Source organism: Xenopus laevis, chromosome 9_10S (genome assembly GCF_017654675.1).
Source record: "Xenopus laevis strain J_2021 chromosome 9_10S, Xenopus_laevis_v10.1, whole genome shotgun sequence".
NCBI lineage: Eukaryota > Metazoa > Chordata > Amphibia > Anura > Pipidae > Xenopus > Xenopus laevis.
The window spans coordinates 14939610-14956001 of record NC_054388.1 but is presented as its reverse complement, the minus strand read 5'-3'; the positions used below and the strand labels follow the sequence as shown (position 1 = coordinate 14956001).

The 16392-nt window shown below is 41.2% G+C and overlaps 1 protein-coding gene across 2 annotated transcripts in view; it reads left to right on the top strand.

The window, feature by feature from the left end:
• The window catches only part of edn3.S (endothelin-3 S homeolog), a 73513-nt gene extending 61609 nt beyond the window's left edge, over positions 1-11904 (top strand). For both annotated transcript variants that reach the window (XM_018238243.2, XM_018238242.2), the window contains 2 exons: positions 10196-10345; positions 11800-11904. In XM_018238243.2, the coding sequence (XP_018093732.1) occupies positions 10196-10345; positions 11800-11872 (223 nt within the window). In that variant the 3' untranslated portion in view covers positions 11873-11904. The remainder of the gene's footprint in view (positions 1-10195; positions 10346-11799) is intronic.
• The last annotated feature ends 4488 nt before the right edge of the window (positions 11905-16392 follow it).

Sequence of the window (16392 nt, the reverse complement as noted above, 5' to 3'; positions counted from 1 at the left end):
AACCTGCCTGATCGAGATCTGCCTGACTTTGGGCCAGATAATGACCGGGGCAAGCCCGTCGGATGGCTCCACAAACGGGCCAATAAGCTGCCAACTCGGTCTGTCGGCAGCTTTTATCGGCCCGTGTATGGGGCCTTTAGACTAAAAGGAGAACAAAACCCTCCCTAAAGATAACCCCCCCTCCTGCTTCCTCGTCACATAGTCCATTACTGCAAAAAGTGTCCCTGAATATCACACTGACTTATCCATGCAGAGTAGTGCACTGGAGCTTGTGGGTGCCATCCTCTTTTTCTTTGAATCCTCTTCATTCATTTCGGCAATTTACGGAGCTTCCCGGCACTTGACATGAATACCAGACTGGCTCCAACTGCGCATGCGTCAGTGTCGGTGATCCCCCCGTTCTGAAGAAAAGATGGGGATAATGGTGCCCATGACCTCCGCTGTGCTACTCTACATGGATAAGTCAGTGTGACATTCTGGGACAACTTTTTTTTTTTTTGCAGTCATGGACTATGCGGGAAGGGGGGACAATGAAGGGCAGTAGATGGAACTTTTCTCTTTGGGGGAGGGGGTTTAATTCCCCTTGAAGATACTGGTTTATGATGCATTTATGGGTTATTTATCAAAATCCAAATTTATCTGATTTTTTTAAATAAAAAAGTCTGACTAAACTAGAATCCACGATTTGACCTTATTTATTATTAAAAAAGCACAATTTAATTGGATCGAGAAGATTTTTTTCCCAAAATCGTTCGGTTTTTTTAGGGCTTTTTCCCGAAAAGTCAGAATTTTGCCCGAAATAGTTTGGCTAATTCCACAGAAACTTCCAAACAGGATAGGGACCTCTCCCTCTGACTTATATACAACCTTAGCAGGTCAGAGATGCTAGATTTTCGGAGTCTGACTTTTTCCATCCTCTCGAAACATTTGAGTTTTTTCCACTAAAGATTCGGATTTTATAGTAAAAAAAAAAACTAAATTTTTCCAGTTTTATCATTAACCCCGTTCATGTAGCTTCTCTCTGGGGGCTGAAAAGGCTTTCAAATGAATACTAGTTTCTCAGCAACAGAAGCATTTGCTCTTCAATACCTAGAAGAATTAGCACCCTAAAAACCCCAAATTGTTCTCATTGTGTTGGAGGGTGCATGTGCTCATTAGAACATATCCCACAAAACGGGTTTGTCTCTACCCCCATTTGTTACAATTATGTAGCTGGCTTCCATTTATAGCATCCAACACCAACACCAGCCTTTCTGAGTATGAAATAAATCTTCACTGTGAATATATCAAACCATTCATTACACTATATCTGCACAAAGTCTAAAGATAACAGTAAAGCATAAACATCATTTAGCAAAATATATACAGTTTAAATTTAACACCATGTTATTCCAGCACATGTTCTACTCTCCTATCTACATCTAACATTTATTGACTCCAGACCTGCCGTATCCTGTGCTAGGAGGGGGGGGAGAATACAAAAATTCTTTGAGTATTAAATTTGCTCTAATGAGATGAAAATGGTTGTAGATAATGAGAAATGTGTGCTGCCAGGGATACATGGGGGTGCGAACATAAATGTTACTTATCAGTTCATCAATCAACAACTGTGAACTGTTACCTCAGTGTTTTTATATCTGTATCCCTTGTTATGAGCTAAGGGGGCCCAGCCTAAAGGCCAGTTAGGGGGAGATTTGGGGTGAGTGCTTATTTGTGCCTTGGGTACCCCTGGAACTATAACAGGGTGACTGTTACCCCAATGTTTCTATATATCTGTAACCTGGTTATGAGCTAAGGGGGCTCAGCCTGAAGGCCAGTTAGGGGGAGATTTGGGGTGAGTGCTTATTTGTGCCTTGGGTACCCCTGGAACTATAGCAGGGTGACTGTTACCCCAATATTTCTATATATCTGTAACCTTGTTATGAGCTAAGGGGGGCCAGCCTGAAGGCCAGTTAGTGTGAAATTTGGGGTGAGTACTTATTTGTGCCTTGGGTACCCCTGGAACTATAGCAGGGTGACTGTTACCCCAATGTTTCTATATATCTGTACCCCTTGTTATGAGCTAAGGGGGCCCAGCCTAAAGGCCAGTTAGGGGGATGGAAGAACATTATACACAAATGCCATAAGATAGTGTTTACCGAATTACTTATCAGGTATGTGCAGAAGAAGACAGGACTTGTTAGACCAGTGCTGTCCAATTTCTATGGTACTGAGGGCCGGAATTTTTCCAATCTAGATGGTGGAGGGCCGATAACGGAAGCCAGTGTTAGCCACTCCCTGTTTTTAGACCACACCCACTTTAAACCACACCCATGTTACCGCAAGACCATGCCCACATTAATAGCACACCAGAAAAACAAATGGTTGGTGCTCACTGCAGGGATCAGGGCTGGAACTAGGGGCAGACAGAGTAGGCGGCTGTCTAGGTGAAGCTTCCTGCTGGCACAGCCAGGTACAGATTTGGGGCCCATATGTTTGCTGTTGCTGCTGGGCTGGGTGCTGGCACAGGTACATAAATACTGGGGGGACAATATGATGTGATCAGATTTATTTTTGGCTGCTGCTGATACAGGTGAAGATTGGGGGCAATATGATGGCTGCAGGAGGGCTGTATGATGGATGGCTGCTGAGCTTGCTTGCACAGGTACAGGGGGCAGTAATATAAATGAAAAAGTGTTGTACACTTTCTTGCTCTCTTTATTTAAAATATTTACCATCATGGTAAGGAGGGAAATGGTAATGCAGGACAGGGGGCACTGAGTGAAGCTCTTGCCTAGGGTGCCAAACTACATTGTGCGTGCCCTGGCTAGGATGTCACTCATATGGGAAAAAAGCTAAGTCATATTAAGACATACCAATAAATCCATATGCCTCCTCCTCCCCTGTGTATAATACAGTACCCCAGCATATGATTAAACACCTCAGGGGCCACTAACAATAATTTTCAAATGCTAACAAACCCCCAGAACAAATACCAAAGTATGACACACACAGGGAGCATAGGGAAGGCAGAGCAGGAGACAGGAATCAGGACCAGTCTAATATGTACTGCATACAGTGACACAGTGCTGGTGCCCCATTACCATTTTGTAAAAAGTGTGAACAGGAGAACAATGTGGGCAGTTTCAGTCTGGGTCTCAAGTGTGAACAGTACAGGCTTTTTAGGGGAGTGAACAATTGAGGTGTCACAAGTGTGAACAATACAGGGGATCACAGGTGTGAACAATACAGGGGATTAGTCTGATTTTGTGGTTTAGACAATGCAGGGGATATATAGTGATACCTTTTAAATTTTACATATGGTAAGAAGACACAGCAGGCAGACTTTGATTTGGAGGGCCACATGAGGGGGGTCGCGGGGCCGCCAGTTGGACAGCCCTGTGTTAGACAATAACAGATAGAAACAAAGGGGCTATTTAGTTTGCCCATTTTCTTTCTTTCATTTTTTTCTCTTTAAAGTGGTTTCATGGCTTCTCCACTGATCTTCAACTCTTTATTCACAGCAGGAAACAATATGGAATCTGGCAAAGGGTGACAAATTATTAAAAACCTGGTTTTCCTTTTATAAAGGAGTTGTTTGGGTCTGAAGGTTACTATGACTTAAAGAGATTGATTTGTCTCACTAGGGGGGCTGGAGATATTGCCTGAGAATAAATTACATTTCTAATAGATTCTGACCTCAAAAACATGAGGAGCACAGCCTTCAGCTATGAACTGGGTACAGCAGCTGTTGATCTACCCAATTCTCTAGGGCTTTTTACATTGATCTCATAAGGAGGCTGCTCTGGCCCCAAACTTGTAATCTTTTCAAGAAATACCAACCTTTGGAAACTAAATCTAAATACTTTTTTTCTGCCACTCAAGTCCTGTGCTCACAGACGCTGGCTGTTAAAGTTGGTGGGACATCCAGATCTACGTTTGTACCATCCTCCATCACGTATTGCAACAATGCAGCTCTTATATTTGCTACACCCCATATGCCAGTTCACTGTATACTGTTTTATTTTCAATATATGATATGGGGGTTACACTGTGACAGTGGTTGGAGGAAAGATGGGGGTATATCTGTGCCTATATATTATACAGTTACATTATGTGCATATATGATATGGGGGTTACACTGTGACAGTGGTTGGGGGAAAGATGGGGGTATATCTGTGCCTATATATTATACAGTTACATTATGTGCATATATGATATGGGGGTTACTCTGTGACAGTGGTTGGAGGAAAGATGGGGGTATATCTGTGCCTATATATTATACAGTTACATTATGTGCATATATGATATGGGGGTTACACTGTGACAGTGGTTGGGGAAAGATGGGGTATATCTGTGCCTATATATTATACAGTTACATTATGTACATATATGATATGGGGGTTACACTGTGACAGTGGTTGGGGGAAAGATGGGGGTATATCTGTGCCTATATATTATACAGTTACATTATGTGCATATATGATATGGGGGTTACACTGTGACAGTGGTTGGAGGAAAGATGGGGGTATATCTGTGCCTATATATTATACAGTTACATTATGTGCATATATGATATGGGGGTTACACTGTGACAGTGGTTGGGGGAAAGATGGGGGTATATCTGTGCCTATATATTATACAGTTACATTATGTGCATATATGATATGGGGGTTACACTGTGACAGTGGTTGGAGGAAAGATGGGGGTATATCTGTGCCTATATATTATACAGTTACATTATGTGCATATATGATATGGGGGTTACACTGTGACAGTGGTTGGAGGAAAGATGGGCGGTATATCTGTGCCTATATATTATACAGTTACATTATGTGCATATATGATATGGGGGTTACACTGTGACAGTGGTTGGAGGAAAAATTGGTCCTTTTGTACGAGACAGGACAAGAAATTGTATATTTTCCTAATGCTAAATAAATGGAGCCAAAGAGGAAAGAAGCTGGTTCCTTTTATGGACATTGGTATCCATTTCTTTTCCACTCCAGTAGATTTCCAAATTTATACATGACAGTCCCATGCTGCTTTGGGCAGTGGGGGTCAGTCTCCCTGGGGGCATTACTTTTTTAGTAACGTGGCACCAACACAATTTTATGGCCAGATTTAATTTGATCAGAAAAACTTGTCTCTATTGAAAAAAGTCTGTGAAAAAAGTGCTTTCTCCTCAAATTGAATCTCGCTCATATGTTACGATGTGTATAAACCATAAAATGACATTTTCTAATGGAACTGAATCTGGCTTTAGCATTTAACATAATCTGTTGTTGCCCATGACATTGCACCCACACACAGAAGAATTTGGACCATGTTCCTAATGAACAAGTCTCAGTAAATAACGTCATGACCTTCATCCTCCCCAGCCAATCATATCCAACATCCAAGGCTGACATTTGGCTTGATCCTGAGACCTACACAACACATATAGAGAGTCTTTTGCTCATTGGAATTTAGTGATAACTAATGTTTCTGTAGCCTACAGGCTGATGTCACAGGTCACCCAATCCTGTCTGCCATTCCTCCCTGGGAGGCTGATATTATACTATGTGGGAGGAGCTGGGAATAAAGGCCAAAGTTAGAATAATCCTTTGTAACCCTGCTGGCTAATGCTCAATAAGAGAAGCCACCCTGAAACCAAACATTGGGGGTTCATTTCATCAGCAATATTTCTAAATCTAATCAGGGTCCTATTTAGTGGGGGCAGGACCTCTTCACTTAAAGTTTGGCTTCTACTGTATATATCAGTTATGTGCAAAGAAGAAGATCAGTGTTGCTGTTGCCACCTTGCCCTACTGTCTTCATAGTGTCTTACTGTCTTTATCTTGCCCTACGCTCACCATATTGCATTCATTTGTTCATCTTGTCCTAATGTTGCCATTTTCCCCTACTCTATCCAGCTTGCCCTAGAGTTACCATCCTTCCCTATTGCCTCTTCATTGACTTAATGTCTACATCTTTTCCTAGTGCTGCCACTTGCCCTACTGTCTTTATCTTGCCCTACTGTCTCTATCTTACCCTTCTTTTCTCTCTATTTTGCATTACTTTGTTCATCTTGTCCCAATGTTGCCATTTTACCCCTACTCCTCTATCTTTCCCTACTCACTCCAACTTACTCTAAGGTTCCTATCCTTCCCAATTCCCTCCTTATTGAGTTACTATCTCCATCTTGTCTCCCTAATGCTATCTTGCACTATGTTCTTCATTTGGCCCTACTCTTTCTGTCTTGTCCTATTATTTTCATCTTGTTTTATCTTGCCCAAATGTTGACATTTTCCTTGACATGCCTTAATGTTCCCAACCTTCCCAATTGAATCCATCTTGACTTACTGTTTTCATCTTGCCGTAGTGTTGACATTTGCCTTACTCTCTACATCATGCCATTTTCCTCTACTCCCTCCATCTTTTCCTTTTTCTAAGTTGCCCTAGTGTTCCCACCCTTCACTATTGCCTCCATCTTGTCCTACATTCTACATCTTGCTCTAGTGTTCCCATATTATCTTGCCCTACTCTCTCCAACTTGACCTAGTGTTTACAACCTTCCTTATAGCCTCCATCTTGACTGTGTCCATCTTGTCCTACTTTCTTCATCTTGCCCTAGTGATGCCATCTTGCCTCCATCTTACCCCAATGTCTCTATCTTGACCAACTCTCTCAATCTTTCCCTGCTTTGAACCCTATGGTTACTCCACTGTCTCCATGTTGTCCTACTCTCTCTACAGTACTGAATATCCCACATAATCACTACCGATGACTGCGGGTCTGTTTTGCCTCACAATATTCAGGACAGAGGATGACTAACCATAACCTATAAAACTTGGAGGCCCAAATAATTTTTAGCCTCTCATCACTACCCATTTTTACTGTATTAGCTACTAAGGATGTTGGAAACAGCTGCAGACGTGGGTTGGTAGGGCAAATTCTCCTACTTAAAATATGCAAAGAATTTGCCTTGTGGCCCAGATAAATGCCAGACAGTTGAGGAAAGGTTTCTAAGCTTGTTAGACTGATTACCCCATGACAATTGCAACCCTGTCTATCAATTACACTGACGGCAAGACATGTAGTCACTCGATATGGAGATTATTTAATAATGGATTTAACGTCTGGGTCAGGAATTTAATTGAATGCAAAGATCAAACAATTTTCCAATTTCAAAAACTTCTAGATTATTCGGTGATGTGCCCAGGTAGAGCACCTACTGCTGTCAGAGGTTTCAGTCCAGGTGTATGCGACTTTCCTTACCATTGTGTGGGTGAAAGATCTCAAGGGCCCAAGAGCTGCACTGGCCAGCCCAGATCTCTATACACACAACATCCTGAAAGTTCAGCTGCTTTTCCTCTCTTTGCCTGAATATTGACCCATTAATGGGAAAAGCACCCCATGGATTTATTGTTAGTCAGCGTCTTTCATTTCAGATTAAAGCTGGTCCCGTGAGTCTGATTAGAGATCATAAATCCGCATTTGGCAGCTTGGATTAAGGATGAGACATTTGTACTGGGCTAGATTATTTCATTAATTAGTGAAATTACAAATACCTTGCGTAGAAGAACAGAATTAAGACAGAAATCTATGGAAACAATATGGCACCTCCTTCTCATATGTATAGATACAAATATACAGAGAAGGAATGTTCTGGCCTCACAATAAACTGTACCTCATACTGCACTGTCTATGAAAATAAATGGCACCTTCCTCCCATATGTACAGGTATGGTACCTGTTATTCAGAATGCTAAGGACCCGGGTCTTTCTGGATAACAGATCTTTCTGTAATTTGGATCTTCATACCTTAAGCCTACTAGAAAATCATTTAAACGTTAAATAAACCCAAAAGGCTGGTTTTGTTTCCAATAAGGATTATTATATCTTAGTTGGGATCAAGTACAAGGTACTGTTTTATTATTACAGAGAAAAAAAATGTGGATTCATTGGATAAAATGAAGTCTATGGGAGATGACCATCCCGTTATTCTGAGTTTTCTGGATAACTGGTTTCAGGATAACGGATTCTCTACTTGTATAAATACAAAATAGACAAATAGACAGAGAAGAGAAGGAATGTTCTGGGCACACAATAAGCTATACCCTCATACTGTACTGTCTAAGGGAAACAATATGGCACCTCCTTCCCATATGTATAAATACAAATATTGCAGCCACAGATCCTATCTGATCCCCATTGTAAACAGCAGTCCTGCCCTACTTTATGGCTGAGATTCTAGCTATCTGTATAACAGAGCATTCTGTCCCAGTGGCTGCACAGATCCTATCTGATCCCCATTGTAAGCAGCAGTGCTTGCCCTGCTTTATGGCTGAGATCTATTCTATAGAGGTTACTTATACCTGTGCATGTGGATCACAGGAGAGGCCAGTGGAACAGGAGTAACAGATGCAATTACAGAGAGACAGAAATAGTTTTTTCACCCCTGTTACGATTAGCCCTCCTATTGCTTTTTGCATGACATTCCCTGTGTGAAATTATTATGGGCTACAGTAGCGTGTGTCAGGGGACGCCATATGAACCCCAGAGCTAATCCTTGTTCTTCTTTTAATGTTCCTAACTACTGTCCATGTGCCTGGCGTTATTTATTGGCCTCAGCTGGATGAAGTATTCTACTTGAAAGATTGATGATTAAAGGGAGTAACTGGGGTAAATGGGCCTTACATGAAAGCGCACATGAAAAGAATGTAAATAATACCAGTTTTTTTTATTAATGTATTTGCCAGAAAGTAGAATCTTTCAGTTCTCCACCACCCAGGACCCTGTTTCCATTCCAAGTGCAACGGGATTAAAGTGCAACAGGCAACATTTCTGGACATGCTCCCACTGAATGGGGATATTCAGGAATGTAAATGGGAGGAAGGGACTGTGAATCAACACCCCTTTAAAACCTTTGACATTGTGGAATCAGTGTTGCTGACATTTAAAGGAGCTGTTCACCTTTAAGTTAACTTTTAGTATGATGTTGACAGTTCTAGTCTGAGACAATTTGCACTTGGTTTTCATTTTTAATTTTTTTGTGGTTTTTGTTATTTAGCTTTTTATTCAGCAACTCTCCACTTTGCAATTTCCATAATCTGGTTGCCATGGTCCAAATTACCCTAGCAGCCATGGACTGATTTGAATAAGAGACTGGGATACGAATAGAAGAGGGCCTGAATAGAAAGATGAGTAATAAAAAGTAGCAATAACAATACATGTGTAGCCTTGCAGAGCATTTGATTTTTAGATGGGGTCAGTGACCCCCACTCGAAAGCTGGAAAGAGTCAGAAGAAAAAGGCAAGTAATGAAGACCAATTGAAAAGTTGCTTAGAATTGGTCATTCTATAATTTATTGAAAGTTAACGTATGTAGGGTGAGTGGAGGGATTTTGCACATTGAAGGAACTGATCTATGCGCTTTAATTGGATGGTCCTGTTCATGTTGGTGTCTTTGGTCTTTCAACCCACAGGAGAAAAGTGACCCAATGACAATCATGTCTAGGAAAGCAGGGGACAATAATCTGGGATGAGACCCTTTCCAGGCAAGAAATACAAGAAATAATGTGATAAATCAAAGGTGACATGGGATTTCTGCTTCCCCCCAGCCCATATTGGGTATATAACAGTAATGTTCTGCATCTCTTCAGTAGAAATTCCAACATGACTGGTTGCACTTCATGAACAACACTTTTCCTTTAAGGTGGCCATACACGGGCAGATAAAGCTGCCAATATCGGTCCTTTAGACCAATTCGGCTACTTATCTGCCCGTGTATGGGGGCTTCAGATCGGTCTTCACAATAAATATCTGGATACGATATCTATCGAGAAGGTTTAATTTTTCTGGCGGCTGAACCGTCTGAGCCCATTGCTCCTCATTGTAATCTGTTTGTTCGGCCCTAGGGTCTGAATGTTCGGATTACCCGGATACAGACCTGCCGTTTGTGGGCATATCGGGGAAAGAGACGATTGTTTGGCAATGTCGCCAGACGAGCGGATCTCCGTGTACGGACAGTTTTAAGATAAGTCTTAGAAGAGCTCAATTTTAGCTTGGTCTACCCACCAGCCTTGCAATATAACTCTCGAGGCCACTGTCTAATTGCAAGATAATCACAACTACAGTAACTCTTATTTGGGTCACTTACCTATTGATTATAACATGGCTGCTAATGAATGTCACAGTCTCTGATCTCAATCTTGGTTTCCATTGGCTACACAGGCGAGTAGTTCCTTATGGACTTTCCAACTACAGAGGGAAGCGTTCCGCAGTAAAAAGGAGTCCCGAGCCCAGGTCACGTTGTTCATGTGAAGACCTCAGTGACCATCAGTGTGTCCACTTCTGCTCCACAACTGAGAACAGGAGAAGAAGGTAAGCGAATCGCACATTTGATACATTCTTCATGCTTTGATTTGGAATAGAATGTGCAGGTTTCCCCAGTGCATTTGTGTGTGTGTGTGTATATATATATATATATATTCTGGGCATTTTAGTCCCATGTGTTTGCAGTTAAGTGCTCTTCACTCTCTTTAGCAGTGCACAACACTGTCCCACCAAGGTCACCGACCAACCAGACTCTCTACAGATGGTAAATGGGGGCCAACTTGTGTAGTTAGCAAAGCTGTAACCCTTGTACAGGTATGAGATCAGTTATCTGGAAACCTGTTATCCAGAAAGCTCTGAATTATGGAAAGGCCATTTGTCATAGAGCCCATTTTATCTAAATAATTCAAATTTAAAAAAATTATTGTTTTTCGCAGTAGCTTGTACTTGATCCAGACTAAGATATCATTAATTCTTACAGGAAGCAAAACCAGACTATTGGGGTTATTTAATGTTTACATGGTTTTCTCAGGGGCGATCCTGGCCCCTCCGCCGCCTGAGGCAACAGCAGTTGCTGCTGCCCCCCCCCCTCGGAAATTTGCTCTTAAAGTACCAGGAGCAGCATTTTTGCTGCCCCTGGTACCTAGTGGGGCGCTGCCACCTGAGACGACAGCCTCAACTTGCCTCTTTGGCGAAGCACCCCTGGGTTTTCTAGTAGACTTAAGGTGTGAAGACAAGGAAAGATCCTTTATCCGGAAAACCCCAGGTCCCGAGCATTCTAGATAACAGGTCCCGTACCTATCAAGCAAATCTGCAAATGACTGGGAGTCAAGCAGAACATAGAGCAGCAAACCAAATGCACAGTATAGAATCACCGAGCCTGTAGGCTGGGGCTTAGATCATAGGGGCATCACAGAGTATGGGGACCCAGTAATTAATGAGGCTTCTAATACATTTATTAATGTATAGTATAGCTCAGGGCCCCTTTAAGGTTAAAAAAGTGTGTGGGGCCACACAAACAGCTCTGTAATATTAGTTAAAGTCTGAAAGCATTCCATCAAATGGACCTCAAATTCCTATTTAAAAATAGCTCAAATTTCACACTATCAATAAAAAAACAGTAACCAACTTGTTTAAGAAAACTATAGCCTGGCTCTCATTATCCTTTATTATATAATATGTATAACTCCGCCTGCAGCCTTGTGCCTTTATATGGTCACAGAACCCCTCAGTGACTTCTAATTTCTTTACAAGGGATAATGTACCCCCTACTATATATGATAAGGATATTATAAGTCACTGAGGGGGTTCTGTGACCATATAAAGGCACAAGGCTGCAGACTAATATCCTTATCATTTACAGTAGGGGGTATTATCCCTTTTCACCTGATGTATAATTTACAATATGAGGTATACACTTCATAACAGTATCAATAAGCATCGGGCTCAAGTAAGGTAGTGATAATAAATGTTAATTAAGAATTTCCTTACATCTCTCCCAGGGATCAGAGCTCAGCTGTATGGATACAGAATGACTCAATATTAGACCAGAAGAGGTTACTTGCAGAAGCCTGAGAACCACAGACCAGTGGGTGCCTACAACACAGGTACACATGAATGCAGTAAACAGAGGAGTTTCCCAATCAGCAACTTTGTACAGTCTGTTGCAGAATAGACATATCACACATCCAAATAGCTGCTAGACTAGAAAAAATTGAACATGTTTGTAAATGAACCACAGAAAATGAGCCAAGAAAATGCCCTACGTTATTAAAGGAACAGTTCAGAGTAAAAATAAAAACTGGGTAAAGAGATAGGCTGTGCAAAATAAAAAATGTTTCTAATATAATTAGTTAGCCAAAAATGTAATGGATAAAGGCTCGAGTGATTGGATGTCTAACATAATAGCCAGAACACTACTTTTCAGCTCTCTTAGTTTCCACTGTTACCAGGCAGTAACCAATCAGAGACTTGGGTCATAACTGTTGCTTTTGAAGCTGAGCTGAATGCTGAGGATCAATTGCAAATTCACTGAACAGTTATGTCCCACGTGGGCCCCCTTTAACTCAGAGTTAGAGAGCTGGGAAGCAGGAAGTGGTGTTCTGGCTATTATGTTAGACATCCAGTCACTCCAGCCTTTACACATTACATTTTTGGCTAACTAACTATATTAGAAACATTTTTTCTATTTTGCACAGTCTATCTATTTACCCAGTTTTGATTTTTACACTGAACTGTTCCTTTAAGCGGTTAAAATCATTTGCTTTTTTACTCCTGCTTCTTTCATTTTGGGGCAGTAAACTTGAAATGTCAAACAAGGGGAAAATTGTTCTCAAAAGGATTCATAGATGTTTGCAGTGTCAGACTGGGGCTTCCGTGGCCCACCTCAGTCACAAGCGCCAGTGCCCGCAGTTTCCAGGGGGGTAGTGGACCTGGGTCGTCGGGGCCTACAAGTGCCGGGTGTTTTCCCGGTGTCCAGTCCGACTCTGGATCATTGGTGGTAAGAATTGCGACAGTCAGTTCCAAATTTTGAAATAGACAGGTCACCACATCATTTTGACAATTCAAATGGTGGGCCATACTGTACTTATCAGATATTGACCAGCATTGTGGGGTCACACGCACTGGCCAACAGCTACTGATTTACCAGCATATGTCTACCAGCGTTTGGGCACCTTAAGCTGTTATGATCCCTTCCAATTGTATTGGTGCAGATTGAGAAGGTGACAATCATCTAGTGCACTCCATTCCACACTGTAACATAACTTTTACCATCAATCTTTTTGAGCAGGGGAAGAAACCGACTGGGAGAGTAATTAATTCTGACAAATTGTTCCTCCTCTTTCTCCTGAAGGTCTGGAGAAGTCACCCAGGAGCCGTGATTTACAGAGACACTTGTGATTAATGTTGCAGAACGGCACTGTAGGCTGAAACCGCAGACGCACACAGATCCTGCTAGCCATCAAGCATTTGGCAAAGGCTTACGAGACAGCAATATGAATATATTATTTTACCACTATGTCCTTACCTCATATACGGTATTTCTGTACAGGAATAGAAACTTGATTTATTAGAGAATATTAAAAATAGAATATATATATAAATATATGTGAAACGTTCAGGCACCCCAAAACAACTCTGGTTCCTGATGAAAAGAAATCAACTGATCCCCTGGGTGTCGAAAAAGGGGCGATGTTCCAAGATCACTGACGTCAACAGAGCTCAATGAAGAGGTGAACCTGTCGTATTCGGAAATGAACCTTTACACAGCTCTAGTTTGCAAGATAACTGCTCTGTTCAATCGACCAAAGGTTCAGTGCATTTCTCATAACTAATACTTTGCCAAACTCCTCCCCCTGCTTGAAAAGGGTGAAGAAATACAGTGGCTTTCTACAATTTATACAGAATATCTACCATACTTAAGCTGCAGAGATGTGGACCCCAGCTGGAAGCAAAAAAGACCCTTTGATTTGCTAGACTTGAACAATAATAGGTTTGCTGTGCATTCTCTGCTGAAGCAGAAGGCCAACAAGCCCCATCCATCCAACAAGCCCCTTCCATCCAACAAGCCACGTCCATCTAGGGTTGCCACCTTTTCTGGAAAAAATACTGGCCTTCCTATATATTTATCTATTTTCCCCTATTAATAACACTGGAATCAGCCATCATTTTTACCGACCAGGTGGCAACCGTACGTCCATCCAACAAGCCCCGTCCACCCAACAAGCATGGTCTGGCAATGTTTTGTGAACATTTTGAGAAAAACAAAATGAGAAAAAAAGTGTTAAAAAAATTCTAGCAAGAAAATGCAAAAAAAATCCAGATCTCCTGTATTTATGTATCCAACATGTAGAGTGATTTATAATAACATTATATTACTAGGAATCCACCTAACACTGCTTCAGATATACATCTTTCCTAAGAGAATTATGATTGATAAACATATATTTTATTTTTCAAAGTAGCCTATTTCTAAAGCGCTGCCTATTTTCTTTTAAATATGCCTTTAAACAATTCTGTAAGCATGAATATTTTCCTCTTACATTCTAAACAAAACTTGATGGTGGGAAAATGTGCTTGTCCAAGGAACAACCTCTTTAGGTAGATACAAGATCGCCCTGCCGTATGGCAAGAGGCAAAAAGTTGCACCTTGTAACCTGAAAAGACAAATTTCTAGGTTTTAAACCTGGAAATTTGTTGGGTCTTCTAGTGCAGGGGTCCCCAACCACCGGGCCGCGGCCTACTACCGGGCCACGGACATACTTGAACTGGGCCACCTAGTCCGAATTTGAAGCGATCCATCCGGATTTGATATGCAACGCCCAAATTTGATGTGCCGCACATGAAATTTGATGCTGGTGCATCCAAAATTGACATGCCACACTAGAAATTTAAGTGCCGCACGCAGTTCATGCCCCCCCAGTCCTCAAACAAAAATTAGGGCTTTGCACCTGTCCCTGTGGCAAAAAAAGTTGGGGACCTCTGTTCTAGTGCAAGAGAGTAAAACTGTGCTCTCTACACTAGCAATGTGACCCCCCTGGATCCCCTCCAACAGAAGATAAGGTAAGAGCAGTGGGGAGGGGGGAGCTGCCTCAGGGTGGCTTAGGGTCTCAAATTGTCCCTGGTTTGATATCCAAAAAGGTAGAAACCCTGATACAGTTACCCAAGAAAAGTAAATTGGTTTTAAAAACCACAAAGGCAGAATTAGTAAATTCAGTATTAAAGTATTCATTTTTTAAAGGTCCTAAATAACTTTTTTTAATTTTAAAGATTTTACACACAATGCAAAGGGTCATTAATACTTGAAAACAAGTCATTCAGAAACGTAAATCGTAAAACGTGTTCCCCTTCCCCATTCTATTTGTAGCTAAAGTGAATTTTGCTGAAGTGAGAAATGGCAGTGAATAGTGTATCTGCCGTGCAGACCCAATGTTACCCCAGTATGTGCCCCTCTTCTCATTAGTATGTCTTTTTGCCTTTCTATAACACTCTCTCTTCTTTCTTACTGTTATTTAGAGGCAAAAATCACTTTGAGACTTTAAACTTAATAGAGTCATTTAATAAAACTTGTTTTTAAGAATTAGGGGCAAATTTATCAAGGGTCGAAGTGAATTCGAGGGAATTTTCGAAGTAAAAAAACTCGAAATTCGAAGTAATTTTTTGGATACTTCGACCATCGAATAGGATACTATGACTTCGATTCGAAGTAAAAATCGTTTGATTATTTGATAATCGAAGTACTGTCTCTTTAAAAAACTTTGACTAAAATACTTCGCCAAATTAAACCTGCCGAAGTGCTATGTTAGCCTATGGGGACTAAGATTTTTGGATTCGAAGGAAAATCGTACGATAAAATCGTTTGAATCATACTATTCCAAGTACGTTCGGAGTACAATCGGAATACGATCGTACGTTGTATACAATCCTACGACTTCAAATGCTGGAGGATTCTATTCGATGGTCGAATTTTGAAGTATTTTCCACTTCGAAATCCGACCCTTGATAAATCTGCCCCTTAGTGTCTGTTTAACCTCGTCGCTGCTCTAAACAAGGACCAACTGAATAGACCGTAAAGGATGATGTCAGAGATTCTTGTATACACAGAACTTTCTGCATATTTCCTGATGTAGAGTTTTGGGTTTCTATTAGCTAGCCAATGAAGGTATCATCTTTATACCACTTTTGTTATTTTTCATTTCAAAAGAGTTGCCCTGTAACATTTTTACTGGCTAACACGGTACAGCAACTTTACCTCTTATTGAAGACAAGCTCCAAATTAATGAAATCAGTAGAAAAAGAGCAGCCACGACTTTTTCTAGGTAAATTCATTTTTATACACTTGGGGGTTGATTTATCAGAGGTCAAAATGTTCTCCTTGGCATGGTAAATTAAAGGAACAGTAACACCAAAAACTGAAAGTGTATCAAAGTAATGAAAATATAATGTAGTTTTGCCCTGCACTGGTTCAACCGGTGTGTTTGCTTCATAAAGACTGCAGGTATCTGATCCATTATCCGGAAACCCGGTATCCAGAATGCTCCGAATTAAGGAAGGGCTGTCTCCCATAGACTCCATTTTATCCAAAAAACCCAAAT